The following is a 25,509-nucleotide window of genomic DNA, read 5'->3' on the forward strand; positions in this document are numbered from 1 at the left end:
CCTGGTAATTTACCATTTGTGCGAGTGGTCTTGTGATATAAAAATAAATAACTTGAGCTTTATATAGCGCAATATCCACTAAATGTGCTCAAAGCGCTTTACATGGGGTCCCTGGTCAACAGCAACATTTAACATGTAGGATGGGACATGACGCCTGTTAGGCGATATTACAATTTTTCGGACAAAGACAACGCTGTTAACGGCCAGGTACTCATTTTACACCTGAGTACGGTGAGCGAATGTGAGTAAAGAGCCTTTTCCAAGGACTCATGTGCTGAGCGCGAGGCTCGAACCCAAGGACCTTCCGATCCTAAAGCGAGTGTCGTACCACTAGACCACATAGCCGCACATGATATGACACTTATTTCGGACATGAAGGTCCAGGATCTGAGCCTGGCTCAGAGCGATGCATAGTGTGTGGAGTCTTTGGACAAGAATATTTAATTCTCTCACCACACTTTAGTGTAAAATGGAGATAAAGATAAAGGGAGTAAATCTGACTCATGAATGAACAACACAAAACAAACGACGTTTCGGCCCTTTTTTCGACGAAAATTTGTAAATGTGTGTGTGCGTTTCTCTCTTCCATTGCACACATACACACCCACACATTTACAGATTTTCGCCTACATTATTATGACAATCTAATGTAAATATATGTATTCTGTGATTACTTGATAAAGGCCAAGGGCCGAAATGTCGTTTGTTTTGTGTTGTTCATTCATGAGTCAGATTTACTCCCTTTATCTTTATCTCAATTTTATTGACTCGTTTAGGCACCTCAATTATTTAGTGTAAAATGATGATCAATGGACTATTATTGTAACCTACTTCTCTCTGGTCTGCCTGACGGAAGTCTCAGAAAAAGCTACAGTCTGTGCAAAATTCAGCTGCTAGAATTGCATTGATGAAAAGAAAAACTGACCATGCTAACCCTCTTTTCAAAACTTTGCACTGGCTTCCCGTCAAAACATGGATTGAATATAAAATGTCGATCTCTGTTTATACACATTTAAATGGCCTTGTCCCCAACTATCTTTCAGACCTGATTTTAAAAAAGTCAAATTCTCGCCCCTTAAGGAGCTCCAGCAACATCACATTGTTAATCGTACCAAAGAAAAATTAAGAAACTTGCTGTGATCGCTCTTTCAAATATTTTGGCCTAAAAGTCTGGAATGCTCTGCTCAGGCAGATCAGAGTAAAGCAAAAAACGAAACATTCAAAACACACCTTAAAACATTCTTATTCGAAAAATACTTTTACTCATCGGTCATATTTGATAATCATGTAAACTGTGTCATGCTAATTATGTTGTATAATTTTATTTTTTAAAAATTATTAATGGAATTGTATTTTTATTGTAAAGCGCTTTGAGATGCAATTGCATAGAAAGCACTGTACTAAATGTGCATTATTATTATTATTATTATCATTATGATTATTGTAAGTAATATTATTATTATTATTTCTAGCTGTTAACAGTGATGTCTCTGTAAGAAAAAAAATTGTAACATCATTGTAACAGGTGCCATGTTAAGTATGTACTGGTGTTGACCAGTCAGGGACCCCTTGTCAAGCACTTTGAGCTTGGGCTTGTTTAGTGACTATTGTACTATAAAAATACCTCTATGTTTTTTGACTTTTACAAAACTAGATCAATTTGTTAGTGCTGAAAGTATTTGTTCATATACATATTAAATTAGAAATTAGACCACCATAATATATACAGAACATTCCACTGCCCTTCGCAATGCAAAATGCTTTTTATTCATCCCTCCAGTAAAGTAAAGTAAACTACAAAGAACATTATTTTTCATTTCATACAATATAAGTTACATGCTAAATGTCCATACTTTAGTAGCAGACTTGAAAACTTCAAATTTAGTAATTTTAATGTCAATTTTTAGTAATTTAACAAGGAAATTCGTAACTTCTGAAATTGTATATGAACAACCACAATATTATTATTATTATTATCATCAGTATTATAGTAGTAGTAACAGTAGTAGTAGTAGTAGTAGTAGTAGTAGTAGTAGTAGTAGTAGTAGTAGTTGTTCTTCTTCTTCTTATCATTATTATTTTTATTATCATTTAAGTATTACTAAGAATTAAAAATTCGTAATTTTCCATAAAATTTCGTATTTGGCCATGATGTTTGTCTAAAATTCGTAAAAGTACGAAAAATTCGTAAGATTCGGCATGTATGTAATAGTGCTCAAACTCTAACACTATTGATCATTGTCTCTATAGCCATTCACACAAATGGGGTTTTGTATGTAAAGCAAAGTGCCTTATCCATGTACTCAAGATTCTGCATTCATTGCTATTGCTATCCATTGGGTCACTGGTCATGCTCACATGAAGCCATGTGGTCTTGTGGTATGCCACACACTTTCGGACTGGAAGGTGCTGACTTCGAGCCTTGGAAAAGGCTTTTTACTCACATTCTCTCACCGTACCCAGGTGTAAAATGAGTACCTAGCTATTAGCAGTATAAACAGTCTCTGTTGGGAAAAAAATTGGGATATCGTCGATCAGGCATTGTCTCTTTCTACATGTTATGTGTTGCTGTTGGTCAGGAAACCTTTAAAAAGCGCTTTGAGCACATTTAACAACAAGATATGAAGTGAATAGAAAAGTGCCAGAAGACAATAGAGAATAAAAATTTTTCGCGGCGGTGGTGGGGTTTGAACCTGCGACCTTATTGGTACGACAACTCCGCCTGGCAGGTGAGAGTGTGGCTCTACCGTGTGAGCTATCCACGAACACAAAAAATATTCGTTTCAAACTCAAAGTCATTACTAGATCCCTCTCTCACCCACTTCTTGAGACCGCCGATTCGTTCGTACACCACCATCGCGAATAATTTTGACCAGCAGTTAAGCTTAAGCCAATATTCTCAACACAAACATATAACATAGAAACGATTGAGACATTGAGTATGCTCCGGTGTATGGGGTGAATTTTTAATTCAGAAAAGTGAGTGGAGCAGGCACTTATGTTGGTAACAACAAGATATGAAGTGAATAGAAAAGTGCCAGAAGACAATAGAGAATAAAAATTTCATATCTTGTTGTTACCAACATAAGTGCCTGCTCCACTCACTTTTCTGAATTAAAAATTCACCCCATACACCGGAGCATACTCAATGTCTCAATCGTTTCTATGTTATATGTTTGTGTTGAGAATATTGGCTTAAGCTTAACTGCTGGTCAAAATTATTCGCGATGGTGGTGTACAAACGAATCGGCGGTCTCAAGAAGTGGGTGAGAGAGGGATCTAGTAATGACTTTGAGTTTGAAACGAATATTTTTTGTGTTCGTGGATAGCTCACACGGTAGAGCCACACTCTCACCTGCCAGGCGGAGTTGTCGTACCAATAAGGTCGCAGGTTCAAACCCCACCACCGCCGCGAAAAATTTTTATTCTCTATTGTCTTCTGGCACTTTTCTATTCACTTCATATCTTGTTGTTACCAACATAAGTGCCTGCTCCACTCACTTTTCTGAATTAAAAATTCACCCCATACACCGGAGCATACTCAATGTCTCAATCGTTTCTATGTTATATGTTTGTGTTGAGAATATTGGCTTAAGCTTAACTGCTGGTCAAAATTATTCGCGATGGTGGTGTACGAACGAATCGGCGGTCTCAAGAAGTGGGTGAGAGAGGGATCTAGTAATGACTTTGAGTTTGAAACGAATATTTTTTGTGTTCGTGGATAGCTCACACGGTAGAGCCACACTCTCACCTGCCAGGCGGAGTTGTCGTACCAATAAGGTCGCAGGTTCAAACCCCACCACCGCCGCGAAAAATTTTTATTCTCTATTGTCTTCTGGCACTTTTCTATTCACTTCATATCTTGTTGTTACCAACATAAGTGCCTGCTCCACTCACTTTTCTGAATTAAAAATTCACCCCATACACCGGAGCATACTCAATGTCTCAATCGTTTCTATGTTATATGTTTGTGTTGAGAATATTGGCTTAAGCTTAACTGCTGGTCAAAATTATTCGCGATGGTGGTGTACGAACGAATCGGCGGTCTCAAGAAGTGGGTGAGAGAGGGATCTAGTAATGACTTTGAGTTTGAAACGAATATTTTGTGTGTTCGTGGATAGCTCACACGGTAGAGCCACACTCTCACCTGCCAGGCGGAGTTGTCGTACCAATAAGGTCGCAGGTTCAAACCCCACCACCGCCGCGAAAAATTTGAGCACATTTAGTATATATTGTGCTAGATACAAGCTGAAGTTTTTTTGTTTTTTTTCACAACTGCTGATTATGTGGGGTGAGACACACTGAGCAATAACTATGTCATTTGACATTCTAAGTTGGAAGATCCGTTTCAGATTTGATATGTACAGATCTGCACATATTCTCAAACACATGTACATTCATCTAAAGATATATTTTTTTAAAAGTCTGTAACTGTGAGCGGAGGCTATCTCCCTTTCTATAACAAACAATATGAGAATTTATATAGCACAATATCCACTAAACAAACTCAAAATGCTTTACAATTACAAGGGGACCCTAGCAAACCACAATCCTTTACATGTAGTATGTAGGATGAGACACAACACCTTTAAGACATATATTACAATTTTTCTTTACTTTACAACAGCACCGAATTCTCATTTCCCACTGAGAACAACTATAACTATAATCCGCAGCTCAGAGCAGGATTTGAACCCTGAACCTATCAGTCCAAAGTGCCATACCATAAGATCTCATAGCCTTACAGTTAACCAAACAGTAGCAATCTGTTGGTACCCTGTTTAGAATAGACATCGGACTACTGCAAGGTATGACAAACCACAAGACCCAACAAATCCAGCTTCTCAATCACCACCACCGCATGACAAAAAGGTTAGAACAAAATTTGCAGACACCAAGAACCGTTCTTCTTCCCTTTGCCTTTAGTGTTCACTTTTAAGGTAAATCTAAATAATCTTTTTCCAGGACAAGGACAGGAAATAAAGTAGATGGGACAACATAGAGGAGAAAAGACGTAAAAGAGATATCAATATTCAACGATGATCTCAGTGGCCCAGTATGGAACAAAAGATAGCATCCCCCCCCCCCCCCCCCCCCCCCCCCCCGTCAATGTTCTAATTTTAAAATAAGAAAGAAAGAAGTAGATTGCAAAGAAATTGCGAAAAAATTTTATTCTCTATTGTCTTCTGGCACTTTTCTATTCACTTCATATCTTGTTGTTACCAACATAAGTGCCTGCTCCACTCACTTTTCTGAATTAAAAATTCACCCCATACACCGGAGCATACTCAATGTCTCAATCGTTTCTATGTTATATGTTTGTGTTGAGAATATTGGCTATTAAGCTTAACTGCTGGTCAAAATTATTCGCGATGGTGGTGTACGAACGAATTGGCGGTCTCAAGAAGTGGGTGAGAGAGGGATCTAGTAATGACTTTGGGTTTGAAACGAATATTTAAGTGTTCGTGGATAGCTCACACGGTAGAGCCACGCTCTCACCTGCCAGGCGGAGTTGTCGTACCAATAAGGTCGCAGGTTCAAACCCCACCACCGCCGCGAAAATTTTTTATTCTCTATTGTCTTCTGGCACTTTTCTATTCACTTCATATCTTGTTGTTACCAACATAAGTGCCTGCTCCACTCACTTTTCTGAATTAAAAATTCACCCCATACACCGGAGCATACTCAATGTCTCAATCGTTTCTATGTTATATGTTTGTGTTGAGAATATTGGCTATTAAGCTTAACTGCTGGTCAAAATTATTCGCGATGGTGGTGTACGAACGAATCGGCGGTCTCAAGAAGTGGGTGAGAGAGGGATCTAGTAATGACTTTGGGTTTGAAACGAATATTTAAGTGTTCGTGGATAGCTCACACGGTAGAGCCACGCTCTCACCTGCCAGGCGGAGTTGTCGTACCAACAAGGTCGCAGGTTCAAACCCCACCACCGCCGCGAAAAATTTTTATTCTCTATTGTCTTCTGGCACTTTTCTATTCACTTCATAACTTGTTGTTACCAACATAAGTGCCTGCTCCACTCACTTTTCTGAATTAAAAATTCACCCCATACACCGGAGCATACTCAATGTCTCAATCGTTTCTATGTTATATGTTTGTGTTGAGAATATTGGCTATTAAGCTTAACTGCTGGTCAAAATTATTCGCGATGGTGGTGTACGAACGAATCGGCGGTCTCAAGAAGTGGGTGAGAGAGGGATCTAGTAATGACTTTGGGTTTTGAAACGAATATTTAAGTGTTCGTGGATAGCTCACACGGTAGAGCCACGCTCTCACCTGCCAGGCGGAGTTGTCGTACCAATAAGGTCGCAGGTTCAAACCCCACCACCGCCGCGAAAAATTTTTATTCTCTATTGTCTTCTGGCACTTTTCTATTCACTTCATATCTTAAAGAAATTATATGAACGTTATGAAATCAAGTAAGACAATGTGAGGTAAAATACATACCTTTATTTGGGAGTGGCACACTTTCGTGAGTTTGTGACATCTTTTGAGAAGTTCCTTGTAAGAATTTGCTGGTGCAGTATCCCAATCAGTATCAATCAAAGCCAAAAGAATTTGTTTAATGTCAAAGAAAAAAAGTAAAAGATAAGGTGAAAATGAAAGCACACGTAGCTAACTTTTTCTTTTGTTTCAATTTCAAATATAGAATAAATTAAATGACCAATTCAGAATTTACTTTGCAAGTTGTCACAGTCACAGTCTGTCACTGTCGCTTCGACTCAGTCGTTATTTAGATATTTCCTTCGATTTGGAACAAACAATACAACAATCAAATAATAAGGGTGTTATTGTTATATATATTATATCGGTTTATCCTTGGGGTTTCCTAACATAAGCGAGTTTTCCCAGATGGTAAAAATGCTATTGATTGACTTTTGAACTTGGACTTTATCCACACGGGCACGGGGGCAAATGGGTCACCGTCAATCCACGACGTTGGCCAGTGTCCGAAGTGATCGGAGTCTGCTGAAACTGAGCTGGCGTTGGTAATGTCTAGGGTAGTCTGAGCATTACATTCAATGCCGATTGAACAAATTGCTGAAATTGAGTTAAACAAATTAAATACATGAAGTAATTTACTTTAGCTATGTAATAAAAGGTGAATTCAATTATATTTGTGAAATTTTCCAAGCCCGTGATTCACTCTACTCTTGTGTCGCAGTAATATAAACATAACAAACCGGAAGTGAGAAGTGAGAAGGAAGGTTAAAGGGATCCATAGGATGCAATTTATGTAAAACGTATTCACAATATTAGATACATGATATGGATAGTGAGCGCTTGGCTAAGAAGCTCACAACATTGCCATCCGGAAGTCAAATGGACCAACACACAAAACTATGTGTAACCTTGAACGTTTATAGTCTGGTTTATACAGTTTAGTGAGAATTACTCATAAACGCGGATGACAAAAAACAATAACAAAGATCTTAGTGACGTCAACTTCGTTCTGTCTACATGTAAATGTTGCTGCTCGATGTTCGAAGAAATAAATAATATGAAATTGAATGTAAGCTTCAATTTTATCACAAGTCAAGAACAGATCAAATGAACGTTTCGGGTTTCCCCTTTATCAACAAAACAGAATGAATGAAACACTACAGATGAATGAGATCTGTTCTTGTAATAAAATTGAAGCTTACATTCAATTTCATATTATTTATTTCTATCTATTTATGTCAATTTAGGCTATTGCAAGACGGAAAAGAAGAAACACGCGATGGTCCTCGATATTTGAATAAATACTTATGACTTGTTTCACTTCGATTTAGGAGAACTCATTTCAGCCAATAGATTGATAATGTTTTGTTGAAGGGCTGCGCGCGAGAAATGCCAGTTTGACGCTTAGAGTACCAAATTGAGTATTACCGTAAAACTTTACTTAGGCTAATAAGCACTCCTTCCACCCCTATATATATATATATATATATATATATATATATATATATATATATATATATATATATATATATATATATATAATTTATATATATATATATATATATATATATATATATATATATAGTATGCAGATGACGTCACTCAGGCCTTTGTTATTGTTTTCGCCATCCGCGTTTGTGAGTAGTTATCACTAAACTGTATTAACCGGACTATAAAAGTTCATGGTTACACAGAGTTTGTGTGTTGGTCCGTTATACTTCCGGATGGCAATGTTGTGAACTCCTTGGCCAAGCGCATTCTATATATATATATATATATATATATATATATATATATATATATATATATATATATATCTGTCTATCAAATCACGTCTCAATAAACTATTTTTTGCCTCCGCTCTGTAACCCTCTGAGCAGTATGATGAGAATAATATTATGATTTCAGAGCTCAGTCACATATCATTCATATCACGCGCTGTGATCTTTCATTTTTTATAGTTTTTCCACGCGTCCAAGACCCTTTCAAATTCTGTATTGTTTTTTTTTTTTTAATTTCTATCAACTCCTAGGGGAGTTCATTCCATAAACGAACGACAGCGGGAAAGAAACAGTGTAGGCGGGTGTCTGTTCTTAATGTTTGAATTTACAGTTTGTTGTCCTATCCTCTTATTAGTCAAGAGATGAAGTGAGTAGAAAAGTGCCAGAAGACAAAAGAAAATAAAGATTTTCGCGGCGGTGGTGGGGTTTGAACCTGCGACCTTATTGGTACGACAACTCCGCCTGGCCGGTGAGAGCGTGATTCTACCGTATGAGCTATCCACGAATACAAAAATATTCGTATCAAACTCAGGTCATTCTAGCGCTCTCTCTCACCGACTTCTGGAGACCGCGGGTTCGCCACACAACCATCGCGAAGATACCTGGCCAGCAGTTAAGCTTAATAGCCAATATTCTCAACACAAACATATAACATAGAAACGATTGAGACATTGAGTATGCTCCGGTATATGGGGTGAATTTTTAATTCAGAAAAGTGAGTGGAGCAGGCACTTATGTTGGTAACAACAAGAGATGAAGTGAGTAGAATAGTGCCAGAAGACAATAGAGAATAAAGATTTTCGCGGCGGTGGTGGGGTTTGAACCTGTGACCTTATTGGTACGACAACTCCGCCTGGCCGGTGAGAGCGTGACTCAACCGTATGAGCTATCCACGAATACAAAAATATTCGTATCAAACTCAGGTCATTCTAGATATCTCTCTCTCTCTCTCTCTCTCTCTCTCTCTCTCTCTCTCTCTCTCTCTCTCTCTCTCTCTCTCTCTCTCTCTCTCTCTATCTATCTCACCGACTTCTGGAGACCGCGGGTTCGCCACACAACCATCGCGAAAATACCTGGCCAGCAGTTAAGCTTAATAGCCAATATTCTCAACAATATTCTTATTAGTCTGGGGTTTTTAGTTGTTGTTGTTGTTGTTGTTTTTTGTTGTTGTTTTTTGTTGTTGTTGTTGTTGTTTGTTTGTTTGTTTGTTTTTGGTCTATCGTAGATGGGAAGTTTAATTCTGGTGTTGCCTGCATTCATTTTTTTTTTGGGGGGGGGGGGGAAGGTACATATCTTGTTTCTTTCGAGATGATGCTGCATTTTTTTCCTGACCTAAGCTTTCTGTGAGTTTTGTTACGCTATTACAATGTGAGTATTAATTTATTAGTTATTCTCCCTGCAGCTACAGCTCTATTTTTGTACAATTTCGATCTTGTTGATATCAGTGTTGCCTGTAGGGATCACATACAATTCTTGCATATTCGAGGATGAGCCTTACTATAGTTTTGTAGGCGAGTGTCTGATTTTTGACTGGACTGACACTCAGGTTGCGTGTTTAAAAAAGCGCTTATTTTGTTTGCCTTTGATGTTATATTTGCGATGTGTGATTTCCATTAATTTGATGTTGTGGGTAATCCTAGATATCTAGAAGATTTGACTTTATCTAATTTTTGACCGTGAAGGTGCTAGTCGTAGTTTACATGTTTGTTTCTTTTGTTTTGTTTTGTTTTTTGTTGTTTTTATAAAATTATATCGTCAGAACGTTACTGCTTACATTGACTTCTCCCAAGCTTCCAGTTTTGCCAAATCCTTAAATAATTCAACGCTTTCTTCAAATGAGCGGATGTGCTAGTAGAGTGCAGTGTCATCTGCAAATAAACGAACGCCAGATGTTAAGCCATCAGGGAGGTCGCTAATGAAAACTAGAAAAAGCAAAGGATCCAGAACCGATCATTGACGTGGATATCTTCACAATCTTCTGATGGATTTTTATTGAAAATTGGCTTGAACACTAGAATTGTTAGTGACATTAAGCCGATTTTATTTCACTGGTTACAGTACCACACTTTGGGATTATTCTTCTTTACTGTATATAAAAAACGAAGGGTCTGGGATGAGTGAACAAATGGATGGTTTACGATAACAGTGAATTATGTTGTGATTACGATCACTGATCTCCTCACATGCTTTACCAGGGTTTTACTTTTCACGAGATTCACGTGCACTACTCACTGACTTTGCCACCCTGGATTCAAAATGACACTGCAAATCGTACACTTTGTAAGCACTTGACGTAAACAATTGCTACATTTTAATAGTTGAAAGTCAGAGACGTAACTGCCTGTTAAGATTTCTAAAGTCATAAAAAAAGACTGATAACAATATGGATTAAACATGCAAATTTATCACAATGAGGAAAATTTTCAAGTATTTCTCCCTTGAGGCAAAGCGCGGAATTCTTTTTCGTGGCATGAGGCGAATAGCAATACTATTAATAGATTGCCCACAACCAGATACTCTGAGTGGAGAGGTCAAATTAATAATTCTGTCATTTTGATTGAGCACCTCCTGTATTTGAAAACTGCGGTTCCTTTGAAAGGTTATACCGTACAAAAATTACTTGGAATCTGGTGTTAAAGAAGTTTAGATTCAGTGACATTTTACACTATCACATCCAACCCCCCCCCCCCCCCTCCTTCTCCCCAGTGAACATAATTCAAGATTGGCAACAATGTACCACGCTCGACGGGTGACCAGTGGGTTTTGTGCGACCTTTATGAGTTGTCTTGCTCAACAGTTGGTCGGGGATTGTGTCTTTTTTGAAAAACATTTCTCCTTGTCCTATCGAAGACAGGCGTAAAACTTCGGAGGACCCCCTGTTATTTATTTTTAAAAAATTATCAATGTCTTTGTCTATAACTATAAAACGTATAAACACCTAAAGGGCTGCTTGTGTCGTCCACATGGGAAGTGATAAATTATAAACGCTAGGAGCTTTTTTTCAACACTGTTAAGTACTATCTAAATTATATCTATTGTTACACTATTTCAAACAACCCAAAACTATTTGCTAAGCTACACCACTAAATGCAACTTTTTTTCTGTTAATATCCCCCCCCCCCCCCCCTCCCGGGAAAGAGAATCAGCACACCATTACTGTAAACAATTTAAAGTTTGAGTGATATTTTATTGCAAAAGATGAAAAGATCAGAGGAATTGGGCATTGTGAGAAAACTGTTTGTTCTGTCACTATCGGTATTTAAAATTCGTAATGTCACTTAAAATATAAGCCCGCATGCAAAAAATCGCAGCACCACCACATTTCTTAACTTTGGAGGAATTTGAGATAGTCCGTGCACAAGGTACTTGGAACGGGTTATTATTACCCTAAGTAGTTAGCATGCATAAGTTTTAATTCTACAATACGCTTCAACAGTCGTAACGTCACTTCCCTCGTAATGACGCATGGTAACTTAGTAACTGGCTCTCAACTATCGGAACAATGGCGGACGCCCTTATGAAATATTTATCCGACGAGCATAAAAGCGTATCCAGAGGGAAAAAAACATTATAAATCTGATCATGTTTTGACTTTTACCCATTCTGATCACAAGACATATGAAAAGTTCTCGCCAGCATGAAGAATAAAAAGTACCGATTTTCTTTGTTTAGAACCACGATGGCCGTCGTTGCTGGGCGACCTGACATCAGATTATTGAATCCAATTATTGTTAGAAGATGGTATGCAGTACAAGAGCAACCGCATTGTAGGCCTAGTTGTAATATTGGAAATTTGGTCGCAACTGGTTCACTGTAGGATGAACAATAATCCATCGTGTTAATCATAAGAAGAAAAAAACAAAAAAAAAAACCCTTGTGTTAACAACAGAGCGTGGCCGCAAAGGAATATGAAGCGCACTGAAAATAATGTAAACTGTGGAAATCCGAATTTTTGTGTTTAACTATTTAAATATGTTTGCTCTGTTTTCAAAACTGATCTCTTTTTGTTGCAGACAAACATGGTTAATTTGGTTCTTATTCTTGGCACCATTTGGTTAATCCGAGCTGGCATAAACATTGAATCAACGCTTGGCTTTTTTTTCTTTTTGATTTAATTTAGTCTTCTGCAAAAAAAAAAAATTGTTATACAGATAATATTTATTATTATTGCTTTTCCCTGCGTTTTACCTTTGGTATGTGACTTTATGAAAGTGTCTTTTCTATTGTGTGTTTTGTGCACGATTCAAAAATAGATCTAAACATGAATTGTAGATGAAATAGTAGATAGTAGAATAGGAATCTGGAGATCACCTCATCCAGACCCAGATATTTATTGACCCATTATCATCATTATTGCCATTATTGAATTGTTTTAGCCATGGCCATATTTTAAATTTTAGGCATTCACCGATATGGATAAAATTTTCGAACTAAAATAAAAAAAGAATTAATCTTACTAATCAGGTGGCGGTAAATGGGACATGAAATAACACTTATTGGGAGGCCTTCCGAAAGCTCCTGTGACAACTACAGCCCACAACTACATGTCCAGTCCAGTATTCTTTGTTTTATATAATGTTCTAGTTCTAGTAAGGGGTTTGGGAGGGGAGGATAATTTTTTTAGGGGGTTTGGGAGGGGAGGATACTTTTTTTTTAGGGGGTTTGAGTTTGGGAGGGGAGAGGCTTTTTAATTAAAAAAAAACAAAAACAAAAGTATCCCCCCTCCCAAACCCCCTTACTAGATAGAACATTATAATTATAAAAAACAAAGAATACTGGGGATGTAGGAGCTTTCGGAAGGCCTCCGGAATAACTGAAAATAGTCCCGATGGCTATATTCAGACTCAAATTCCAATGTGCGTGCACTGTGAAACAATGCGGCAGTGGGCAGAACTGATAAAAGAAAAACGAAAATTCAGAAGAAATTCTGTTTTGCTCCATTCCATACTCATAAATATCATATATCAATAGGAAGCCGCTATTACGGTGAAATGATCATGGTGTGGGAGACTATTTTCACCGTAAGGTAATATCTTGGTGGACGATTTTCACCGTACGGTGATAATAGGGTGGGATATGGTGAAAATAGTCAGTCCGATATCAATATATAATCAGGAGTAGAAGTAGAAGTAGCATTCAGATTATTGGCTAAGTCTAACACTTTATCAGAATATTTTGATTAAAAAAAAAATTGTCCTGATTTTGTTTGGACATCGCTTTGTGTTGCTATTGCATTAACAATAACAAAGCCTTTCCTTTAGACTAGTTACTTTAAACTTTAACCGACTTTTGTTACTTTTGATCAATGATTTTGTCTTTCTTATCAAATAGTTAGTAAAGTTACTATTATAACTATACGCCATAACTATAATATTGTTATCAATTCTATTTAATTATCAATATTTAATATGTATTTAAACAAAACTATACTGCCATCGAAGACTATTCCGAGTCCAAATAACCTGTTGATTTCACACGCGCATTGGAATTTGAGTCCGAATAGCCTCGGGAGACTATTCAGACTCTAGTCCGAATAGCAGCAGCCTTATTTGTTCCTCTACAACAAGTTTTAGAATGTTGAACATTTGTCAATTATTTTCTCTCACTCTCTCTCTCTCTCTCTCTCTCTCTCTCTCTCTCTCTCTCTCTCTATATATATATATATATATATATATATATATATATATATATATATATATATATATATATATATATATATATATATGCTGCCTCCCAATCAGTCAACCAGTATCTCGTGGTGAAGGACAGTTTGGGTTTTGCAGTAGAATTAGACCACTTGTTCATTGAATTTTGTCAATTAAAAAAATACATGACAAGTGATGGGTCTTAAAATAAGCTTTTTTCTTCATCAATCTCATCATGTAGGATGTTGTATTACTATTAAGATTAAAATTTAAGTTAAAAGTTTAAGTAGTGGGATAAAAATTCAAGTTAAGTGGTTAAGTGCCCTGCCGAGAGTCCAGAGACAAGGCGCCCGGTTCATAACTGGGAACTATAAGAGCAGAACCCCAGGATGCATGACAAAAATGTTAGAAGAAAGAAACCTCATCAGCCTCCAACAAAGAAGAAAAGAAACCCATCTGTCATTCATGTTAAGATTATAACAGATCAAATACCATCAATAAAGGCAGACTCCTTTTTCACGCCACGACCAAACAAAAGAAAAGTCCGAGCACTCACTTTTGCCAACCACATAACCGAAAACCCCATTGAAAGATACGCCACAAACGATTCGAACTGCTTCAAAATCCCACAGACAAGAACACAAAACTACAGAAATTCTTTCTGACATGGGCCCGTGCCCAATGAGGACGCCGCTGAAATACAACCAGACCATTGGTTTCTTCAGCGCCAACCATACAGATACAGAAGTGAAAATTGATAAATATGAGAATATGAGCTTTTTTATTGTCGTGTAAAGTAGGGTTGATGGAGAGTAAAATAGTGTGCAACTTTATCTATCAATTACAATTTCAAGATTTTGTCCATTACATCATGTTAAATGAAACCCATAATTGCATTCGGTTATCAATCTGCAAATTTGTCTACATCGGGCAGAGCCCAACATTTTCTCAAGCAAGAGTCGTGATTTATTATCAAAATCATGGACTTGTCCTCCAACCACGATCTTTATCCTGGCTTAATTTATGTCAACTGGTCTGATTTTTATTCTCTTTCTTTTTTTTTCTCACCACAACAGACACCTTATCACAATGACTGATGAAAAATCTGCGCAGGCTGGAGAAAAACGTAAATCATCCTCCAAAGCTGAGGTAATGAGAATGCAATGATGATTTTTTTTATATATTTGACAAAATCCTCTTCATGTCAGTAACAAGAGTTGTGCCTCAGAAGTCAAACCCTTAATCAATTGCAACATTGTATTGTCTTGGACAATTTAAGCCTAGTAATAGTAATAATAATATAATATCTTAATGTCCATACTTCCAACACAAGAAGATAACGAATGTATATCATGATATATTGATGTATACATTATTGATGACATGATAAAAATATTTCCGTAAAGATAACATTTGCTAAAAGAAATATTTCAGGCTTAAATCGACTGTAAGCAGAAATTAACAAACTTTGGTATTGACAAAAAATTATTAATTTCTAGTAGTACTTAGTATAATAGTGAAGCAGCATACATATCTACAGAATTCTATAAAGCTTTGATTTTAAAAATAGATTATTCCAAATTTATGTCCACAGGCAGCTCCCAAATCAAAAAAGTCCAGGGGTCGACCTAAAGGAAGCAAGAATAAAGTGAAAGAGCTCACTGCCCATGTAAGGGAGTAGAATTTTAATTTTACTCTTACAGCTTTATGTTGTAGAGTGTGTTATATATGCTATACTCATACAAATATGTCATTGCTTCATCACATTGACAAATTTGAAAAATAAAAAATGATAGATAGGATCTTTTTCAATAGATAGTATGCGCTTGGCTAAGAAGCTCATAACATTGCCATCCGGAAGTAATACGGACTAACACACAAAACTGTGTGTATCCATGAACGTTTATAGTCGGGTTAATACAGTTCAGTGAGAATAGCTCACAAACGCGGATGGAAAAATCCAATAACAAAGGCTTGAATGACGTCATCTTCGAACTATCTAGGATTTGTCAATTTTTTTGGTGTCATAAGAAGGTTTTGCAGACACAATTCACTTATACAGGGCACCTCCGACACAGCGACTTCAGATTCAACTAAAACTTAAGTTTAAGGATCTTTTTTTTTCTTTTTTTTTTTTTTTTTTTTTTTTTTTTTCTCTCTTCTATTTGACACTACTAAAGTCACTTTGCATACAACAAAGTCACCTGACTCAGTATTGTCAGTGGCAGCAACACTTACAGTCACATAGGAATGGGGTATTTTGTCTCTTTTTGGCTATGAGCCCATGGTAAGTTGAAGAAATTTCTGAGATGATGAAGGGGGGGCGGGGGTTATAGTGGGGAGATAATCCATTAATCGTAACTCATTAACCCTGTCAATAAGGGGTAACGGTCAACCCTATGAGTGCCATGATGCTTGCTGGGTAATGTGGCACGGGGGGGGGGGGGGGGGGGGGGGGGGGGGGGGGGGTGTCAATCAATTTTTTTTCCAACTTTAAGTACTTATAATGTTATATTAGCTACCACAAGAGACAATTTATGAATATTTAAAATTGATTTAACTTACTATATTCATAAAGCATTCTAATACTAATAGTCATGGAAAACACTTTTTAAATTTTGATAATCCATACATAAATAAGAAAATGAGAGCAAATTCATTTTTCAAGAACTTAGAAAATGTTCCAACTTTGACGTTGTGTAATTAAACACCAAAAAGATTTATCAAAGTACAATGGCTAGATAAATAAAAGATATCAAGATTTGAACCAGACACACATTTTTTTCCGAAATCTCCAGTCTGTTGAAATTCCTCCAAAACACTTGTGGAAGTAAATGTTTTGGCCTCTAGCAAAACGAAATAGCATATTCCACTTTCGTTTTGGTCATCCCTCATGTAAAACAAGAAAGAAGAATAAATTATGACATGGAACTAATCAATCTTCAATCGTTTTCATTTTCAACCCATCAAGGTATATAAAGATATACTATACTATACCCTCGTTTGAATTCATTCCAATTCTTAAGTTCCAAATTTGCATGCAAGTGTAGCCATCCATATTAAACATGCCCACCGGCATTGCTCAGGCTCAGCCTGAGATTTAAAAATAGGAGAGGTATGTATTGTAGCTAGCCTAATGTAGTGGAAATACACTTTTTAGCTGAATATGATGGTTTGAGGCTTTGAGTTGCTATTTTTTTGCCACTCAGAAAGTGATGAAATGAGATCATACATTTTATGACCAATTGTATGGAAAATAACCTCCCCTGCCCCCCCCCCCCCCCCCCCCCCCCACCCCAAAAAAATAAATAAATAAATATCAAGTAGGAAATTGAGACATGATCTTGATAGATGCATGGTGGAATTTTGCATTTCTTGAATTTGCATTCTGCTTTGTTTATTCCAATAAATATATATATATATATATATGCTAAACTGCAAATCATATAAGCTTGAATTCAAGTTCAAGGAAAGTCGTAAGAAAGCATTTCCCGTCCTACATGTTAAGTGTTGCTGTTGACCAGGGACCCCTTGTAAAGCGCTTTGAGCACATTTAGTGGATATTGCGCTATATAAAGCTCAATTTATTATTATTTATTACATCAGAATAATAATAACACTTATCTTGTTTTATTTTTACAGGTCTCAAGGGATCAACGATTGTCAGCGAGGAAAGCTGTAAGTTGTTTAAGTTTAAGTATAAGTATTATCTGTGTTGTCAATGGTTAAGAGACAGTCTTACATCCATTGTTCATTGTGATAATTTACCAAGTCTTTTAACTACTTGTTATAGATATCTAATCTTTTCCCATATTTCATGCACACACTATCAGAGACTAATTTGGTTGCTCGTCTCCATACATTCTCAATTGCAATAAATTCTTACATATTGGGTGTTCTCAGTCAAATGAGTGATTTGTCATTTGCTTTGTCTTCTATCCCCCTATATCTGTATTCTGAGTTGCTTTCTGTCATTATTTTGGAATGGGATCACTTTGTTTTGTCCTGACCCTTGTCAGAGTCCTTGCCTGAGAGGGAGAAACAGTCAAATGTGTATAAGGTTTGGAAGATGATCTTCTTTTCGTTTTTAGTCATCTCTCTGTTATTATGCTTTTTTTTATTGTTTTAGATATAATAATGGTTGGTAAACATTTGAGTGTATTCCTCTTAGTGGGACCCTGTGCTTTTGTCTGAATGAGACTTTTAGACGATCTCAAACTAAGTACATTGATAGTCTGCTTTTGGAATCTACATCTGCTCCCTACTCGAACCATTCCTCTTTGTCTTACTTTTACTTGTGAGTGCTTTTAATGGTAAATCTAGAATCTTTTGACAATCCCATTTTCTTCCTTTTTCCTGGCGCTGAAATGACCTTAATGTGTTGCAAGTGCCATAAAACGAATGAATGAATGAAAACCCTTAAAACCAAAACAAAACAAGTGATTTTTATGGAGTACTGAGTGTAGAATCACTTTAAATTGAAAAAAATAATTTGATACATTTTATTCTACACAATTATAAATTTGAACATTAATTAACATTTAGTTCACAATCAAAGACGACTTTCAGATATCTTTCTGCTTGTGATTATCAACGAATTTATATGAAAAGGATGTGCTTATACATTGTCATAAAGTATTTATACCAAAGTCGAGAACATTACATTTGAATAGATAACAACACAATTGCCAAGCCTCAGATTGTTTCAAGAATAGAATTATATATAGACGTCTATATGTCATTTTGTAAAATTTGATGGAAACATACAATTAAAACAAAAATTTTAGAGTCTATCTTGAGGAAAGTCTTGTCTTCTCTGGGCAAGCATTTTAAAACTCTTAAATGGAGATAAAGATAAAGGGAGTAAATCTGACTCATGAATGAACAACTCAAAACAAATGACGTTTCGGCCCTTGACCTTTATCAAGTAAACACAGAATACATATATATTTATATTTGACAAAGGCCAAGGGCCGAAACGTCGTTTGTTTTGTGTTGTTCATTCATGAGTCAGATTTACTCCCTTTATCTTTATCTCCATTTTCTTGACTCATTTAGGCACCTCTATTTATTAGTAAAACTCTTAAAATCAATCAAACTGTTTTTGTTGTATGACTTAAAAATCTTTTAAAATCCAATTATTAGTACACTAATAAACTGACATGACTTTTGTTTACAGGCAGCTGAAAAAGCAAGCAAAGAGCAAGACAAAAAGAAATAGACAAATGTAGACACTGGTGTAATGGCACATCACATTGATGTTATGTCCAATTTTGCCAACCATTCAAAATATTTAGTAAGATGAAAACTTATATTTAGTTAATTGAAATTTTTAATTTGACCTTTCAAGCATTGAATGTTGTGTACGTGTTGTATGTTGTTTCATATCAGACGATGACACAGTAAAAATTGAACTTTTAAAACTGTTTTTACAGAAAGAACTGTACCGGTATCTGAAATCTTGTATAGATTCTAAATATTTGATAAATTTAATATGGAAATTATTTTGTTCCAATTTTGTTTTGTTTCTAACCATGCGATAATCTTTTTGTCCTAATGACAGAGATTTGTTCTGTTGATTAGTCTTAACCATTTTATCGTGAATGAAGCCGGTGTTTTAAACCAGTTATTAGAATATCAAATATGATAGCATATTTATAGCAAAAGTTTAAAGAAAAAATAGTTCTGAAGACCATGTGCATATAATAATGATTACCATACTATTTAGTTTTTAAAAAAATAAATTAATGACTGCTGTTTTCCAGGAATGAAAATAAGATCTGGTTTTCTGACTACTATAACTAAGTTCACATTTTTAAAAATGTCTTTATTTTATTGTCATGTAATTATTATTCATGGGTTCATCCATGGCTTAAATGACTGGAAATACAAATCCATTTTGCACTCACTGCAAATGGTATTTCATACAAATTACGATCCGGACATGTTTTTACAGAGAAATTATGTTATTTAATTCTGTTTTTATTGTGTCAACCTGTACAAGGGTGTTGTGACTTTGATTCAGATGGGTCTAGATTATCATTTATCATGACTTACACGAATGCATTAAAAGAAATGTTTAAGATTCCTGTTAAAGAAATAATCTAGTCGTTATGTTAAAATTCATTTTTTTACATAAAGTGCAACCCCTGGATAACGACATCGCCCGGGACCGGAAAATTATGTCGTTATCCAGGGGTATCGTTTTATCCAGATGTTGCACTGTAACTTGTATTTATCCAAAAGGATATTTTTATCTTATAAACACAGACTATGATTATATCATCCATCTCATATTTGATCATGACTCTAATTTCTAAAGGTAAAGCTATGATATAACTACCATTTTATGGTAATATTTATAAATATGATGGAAACATTAGTTGTGGATTCCACTTAGTGAAGATGTGTTTGCTGGATGAGTCATGATAGATTTTGGATCAAAAGTCTTACTTTACTGCATCAGTTATGATTTAAGTTTTAATTTTGTTTTCGGTAGTATGTGTTCAATATTTATTCATATTATTTTTAAAAAAAATTTCTGTCAACATTTTGTGTTGAATCTCTCTGTATTAAAAATAGTGTTCATTGTCTTTCCAAACCAATTTCATTTTACCATCTGTTTAAATCGTCCTAGTCCTAGTGTTTGGTTGTTGATGAAAGAAAGAGGACAAAGAGTAACTCTTTCAATTTCAAGGTTACATAATATAAATATAATGCATTTGGATCTATTAGTTAGGGTCTGTCCAACCGGTTTCAGATGTGACTTCGTACTTGCTATTGGGTGATAGGAATGATGATAAGCGTATGGTATCCTGCTGTACCCCTGGGTACGTTACACAATGACATAAGAATGGCAAAGTTGATACAATGCATGTATTATAACAGATTGCGGTAGAAAATGTTGGTTGGAAGAGTCAAATAACTTATTTTTAGGTGATTTCTCTAATAAGTGGATCTGTACCTTCTACAAGAAATTATTGTTTTTCATTGGTTTTATTTATTTGAGTCCCCCCATATGCGTAGTGTTCTGAATGTAGTATATAAACATACATAATAATAGTCACAGCTGAGTAAAATCTTGCAGCCGTTCATATGGAATGAAGTGGAAATATTTATAAGATAAGAATAATTCATTTTTCATTTCTGGGTGGGGTCTTTGACCTCCCATGGTGGGCAGGAGGTCACGCTGTGTCTTCTATTCCCTTATATCTGTTTTCTGAGTTGCTTTCTGTCTTTGTCTTGGAATGGGATTACTTATTTTGTCCTGGCCCTGACCAGAGTCCTTGAATGGGAGGGAAACAGTCAAATGTATAGTTAGTAGTTATCATTTTGGAATATGATCCTTTTTGTCTTGTAAATCATCTCTCTGTTATGCGTGGTATTATTTTTTTGTTCTACATATATGATTTGTACACATTTGAGTGTTTTCCTCTTATCGGGGATCTGTGCTTGTGTCAGGACGATACATTTAATCTCAAACTAAGTACATTGATAGTGTGCTCTTGGAATCTACATCTGTTCCCTATTTGAAACCAGTTCCCTTTTGTCTTAATTTTTCTAGGATGCTTTAGCATGCGCTGTAAAACCCTTAAAAACAAAAACAAACATTTATCATTTAAAATGTCATATTGTGACTCAGCTACTCATATATAAATATCAGAATAACTCGTGCACAGATGAAACCTATGGGAAGGCCTCAAGACTAATTCCAAAGATGTTTTGACTGCTAACCTTTTATTTATAATTTATACATCTTCAATTTAAAAAAACTGATTTGGAATTATTTTGACATTTATGCCATTGTGCGCCCACGATTGACATTGACCACTCTTGTAAAGATGCTTGAGATGTCCTTGCTTAAATCTCTGTTGGTAGCGGGCAGGGAGGTACATACTGTGTCTTCTATCCCCTTTTTTCTTATCCAACAAGCTTTCTGTCTTTGTCTTGGAATAAGATTACTTGGTTTTTTCCTGGCCCTCGTCGGAGTCCTGGCTGAGAGGGAAACAGTCAAATGCATAGTTAATGTTTTGGGAGATGATATTTTTTTCCTTGTAAATCATCTCTCTGTTATGTATTATTATATTTGTTATTTTTAATGTATAATGTAAGCATTTGAGTGTATTCCTCTTTGTTGGGCTTTGTGCTTGTGTTCGGATGAGACTTATAGGTGATCTCAAACTAATGATTGGTGGTATGTTCTTGGAACCAGGGATCGGGAATCAGTAGTTCTGAGATCCAATCCCAAGTTGAGGTAGGCTGATATTTTCCTGCTTCGTGTTGCTCTCTTTCATACAGGGTAGTGTAAATGTTGCTGCTCGAAGCTCGAAGAAATAAATAATAACGTGAAGTTGAATGTAAGCTTCAATTTAATTACAAAAAGAGATCAAATGAACGCCACAGATGAATGAGATGATGTGGTAGTGGTGTAGTTAACTACGCCTGTTTTGTTGATAAAGGGGAAACCAGAAACTTTCATTTGATCTGTTTTTGTAATTAAATTGAAGCTTACATTCAACTTCACGTTATTATTTATCTCTGTCATACACAACTTTTCAGATTTTAATTTTACACTAGGGACTGGTCACAATTTTTTTCACATTCATATTTTCATAAAAGTGAAGTTTGCAGTGAAATTGACAGTGTTTGAAAGTTCCATCCTTTACAAACCTATCACAATTATTTTAAAAATGAAGGTGCCAATCAACGCAGAGATAATTTGAAAAATCTTGAAGACAAATTTATGATTTACTTTTACTTGTATTCAGGGTGATTTTTAACTCTCGAATTGGGAATCAAAAATGATTACTCAAGTTCATGTTTTAATATTTTTTTTATTTTTAACAATTTTTAAAAATCTTTTTAAAGAAACTTATAGTTAGTCTTTAAATGTTTCTGAACTATCATTATTTGAAAATCTCAATCTTTTCAGCGAATTTGTATTCTTTGATTATAATTGCAGTAAACATCATTTAACTTACTATGTTAGTCAATTATACATTTTCAGTTTATTTATTTATATATATGTATTGAGGTTTGTCAGAAAATTTCTCACCCTTCACCATCACGCTTGCATGTATTCATGAAAGGATAATCTGGGCCTCTCGTATGCGGTAATTATAGCCTCATATGCTCAATCCAAATCAAATGGGATACGAAAGTTCCTTGTATTTTGACCACATGAAATTTTCCGACAAACCTACATACATGTGTATAATGCATTGAAAATTGAAAAGATTTTGTTATGATGTACGGTTTATCTTGGAATAGTCAGTGGAATTTTGATCTTTTAAGTTTTAGTGTTCATATGACGTTCATGGATATGAGAATAAACTTTTATAATTATGGTATTGCATAACGTGTCTTTTCTTTATTCATTACAAATTACTAGTAGTTGCTGTAGGGCCTCTGGTAGTGTCTCTACTCTATCCCCTCCCCATGGTGGTCAGGAGGTCACTTTCTGTGTCTGACCTCCCGTACTGTAGTGGGCAGGGAGTACATACTGTGTCTTCTACTTCTATCCCCCTATATCTGTTTTCCAACATGCTTTCTGTCTTACTTATCCCATTTTCTTCCTTTTTACTGGCGCTGATATAACCTAAATGTGTTGCAAGTGCCGTTAAACCCTTAAAAACAAACAAACTTGCTGTGTCTTCTATCCCTCTGTTTTCTAAGTTGTTTTTCGTTTTTGTCTTGGAATGGGATTACGTACTTGGTTTTGTCCTGGCCCTTTTCACGGGTCATTGACTGAGAGTATAGTGTCAATTTTTGGACGGGATATTTTATTTCTAGTATATGCGTTTGTTGCCATTTTTTACCCCAAAAGTTGCCACAAAAAATGACAAAAGTTTCCATTAATTGTCCACCTCTCATTTCCCCCGGTTCACTCCCCATACCCAGTGGTTCCGCTTTAACTCACTGGTGGTGTCCACCTCTCACCCTCATAGTCCTGGGTTCACTCCCCCTGCCCTTCTCCCGTAGTCCTTAGCGCACACCCTACTAGTCTCCGTGTCCCTTGGTTCTGTGTTCACGTCCCAGTGGTGTCCACCTCTCATAGTCCTTTGTTCAATCCCCACTGATGTCTACCTACTATACTCCCATGTTCACTCATAGCCCTGTCATATTCCCAGGTTCACTTCCCACTGGTGGTCCCGAGTTCACTCCCCATTGGCGTACATATCCCACAGCCCTGGGTTAACTGCCCACTGGTATCCACCTCTCATACATAGCCCCATGTTCACTCCCCACTGGAGTCCACCAGCTTTGATCTCACTCCCCACTGGTGCCACCTCCCATAGTCCCGGGTTCATTCCCCATTGGTGTCCACCTCTTAAAATCCCGGGTTCACTCCCCACTGATATCCATATCCGGTGGTCCTGTGTTAACTCCCCAGTGATGCCCATCTCTCCATAGCCCCGGGTTCACTCCCCACTGGTGTTCACATCTACTGTCCACTTTTTATGACATCTCTTAGACCCCTGGTTTACTTCCAATGTTTGTCTACATTCCGTATTCTTGAGTTCATTCTCCACTACTAGATAGTTCACATTCCTGGGCCTCTCGGTTTCCTCCCTCTCATGATCCTTGGTAGAATCTCGACGGGTGTCTATCTTAAATGCTCCCTCGTTCAACCCGCACTACCAATCAGAGTCAGAATCCCAGGGTCAATCCGCATCGTTACTTTATTGATGCGTTGTAGTTGTAGTGATAAATAATAATGTGAAATTGAATGTAAGCTTCAATTTTATTACAAAAACAGATCAAATGAACGTTTCGGGTTTCCCGGTTATCAACAAAACATGATGGTTTTCGTTTTGTTTATTCATCGTAACTACACCACTACCACATTATCTCATTCATCTGTAGTGTTTTATTCATCATGTTTTGTTGATAAACGGGAAACCCGAAACGTTCATTTGATCTGTTTTTGTAATTAAATTGAAGCTTACATTCAAATTCACATTATTATTTACTTCTTCGAGCTTCGAGCAGCAACATTTACATTATGTAGTTGTAGTGAAACAACCCAAGGACCACGCCTCTTTATCATCTGATCAGAACATGAGCAATCTTATGCAGTAGTACCTACAGCTGTTGGAAACAGCATGCCGATTATTATAGTGATTATAGAGCTCTTTTCGATGAAAACAGTATCTACTGTGAAGAAATTGCTGCGTAATTGTTTCATTTGTTCCAGTGAAAAAATTGCTTTAATTATTTTTTTTTCAATGGAAAAAATCGCGGGTTGCGGTCGTGACAAACGCAGATGCTAGATTTTTTCATTGTAAATCATCTATCTGTCGTGTATACTTGAGCTTTTTTTAACCTTGAACTTTTATATAGCACAATATCTATCAATCGTTCTCAAAGAGTCCCCGACCACCAACAACACGTAACATAGACCGAGACATGGCGCCTGTTAGGCGATATTAAATTTCTCCGCAAAGTCAACGCTGTTAACGGCCAGGTACTCATTTTACATCTGAGTACGGTGAGAGAATGTGAGTAAAGAGCCTTTTCCAAGGACTCAACTAACTATGCGCCGAGCGAGGCTCGAACAAGGCCATATAGCCACACTGCTGATTATGTATATATTTTTTGATTTTTTGTAGACATTCGAG

General features: G+C 36.3%; 1 protein-coding gene and 1 long non-coding RNA gene across 2 annotated transcripts in view; one reads left to right on the top strand and one right to left on the bottom strand.

Moving 5' to 3' along the window:
- Window positions 1-7,211, bottom strand: part of LOC144974561 (6-phosphofructo-2-kinase/fructose-2,6-bisphosphatase-like) — an 81,812-nt gene extending 74,601 nt beyond the window's left edge. The window contains exon 1 of the mRNA XM_078917549.1: window positions 6,466-7,211. Within this exon, the coding sequence (XP_078773675.1) occupies window positions 6,466-6,505 (40 nt within the window). The 5' untranslated portion in view covers window positions 6,506-7,211. The remainder of the gene's footprint in view (window positions 1-6,465) is intronic.
- Window positions 7,212-12,296: 5,085 nt separating this feature from the next.
- Window positions 12,297-23,246, top strand: LOC144974562 (uncharacterized). The gene is made up of 5 exons (XR_013645762.1): window positions 12,297-12,436; window positions 14,965-15,037; window positions 15,483-15,557; window positions 17,531-17,566; window positions 19,068-23,246. It is a non-coding gene; the product is annotated as an uncharacterized LOC144974562 (long non-coding RNA).
- Window positions 23,247-25,509: the final 2,263 nt, after the last annotated feature.

Source organism: Berghia stephanieae, chromosome 6, assembly GCF_034508935.2.
Source record: "Berghia stephanieae isolate SIO BIC M18660-M18661 chromosome 6, UCSD_Bste_1.3, whole genome shotgun sequence".
Lineage (NCBI taxonomy): Eukaryota > Metazoa > Mollusca > Gastropoda > Nudibranchia > Aeolidiidae > Berghia > Berghia stephanieae.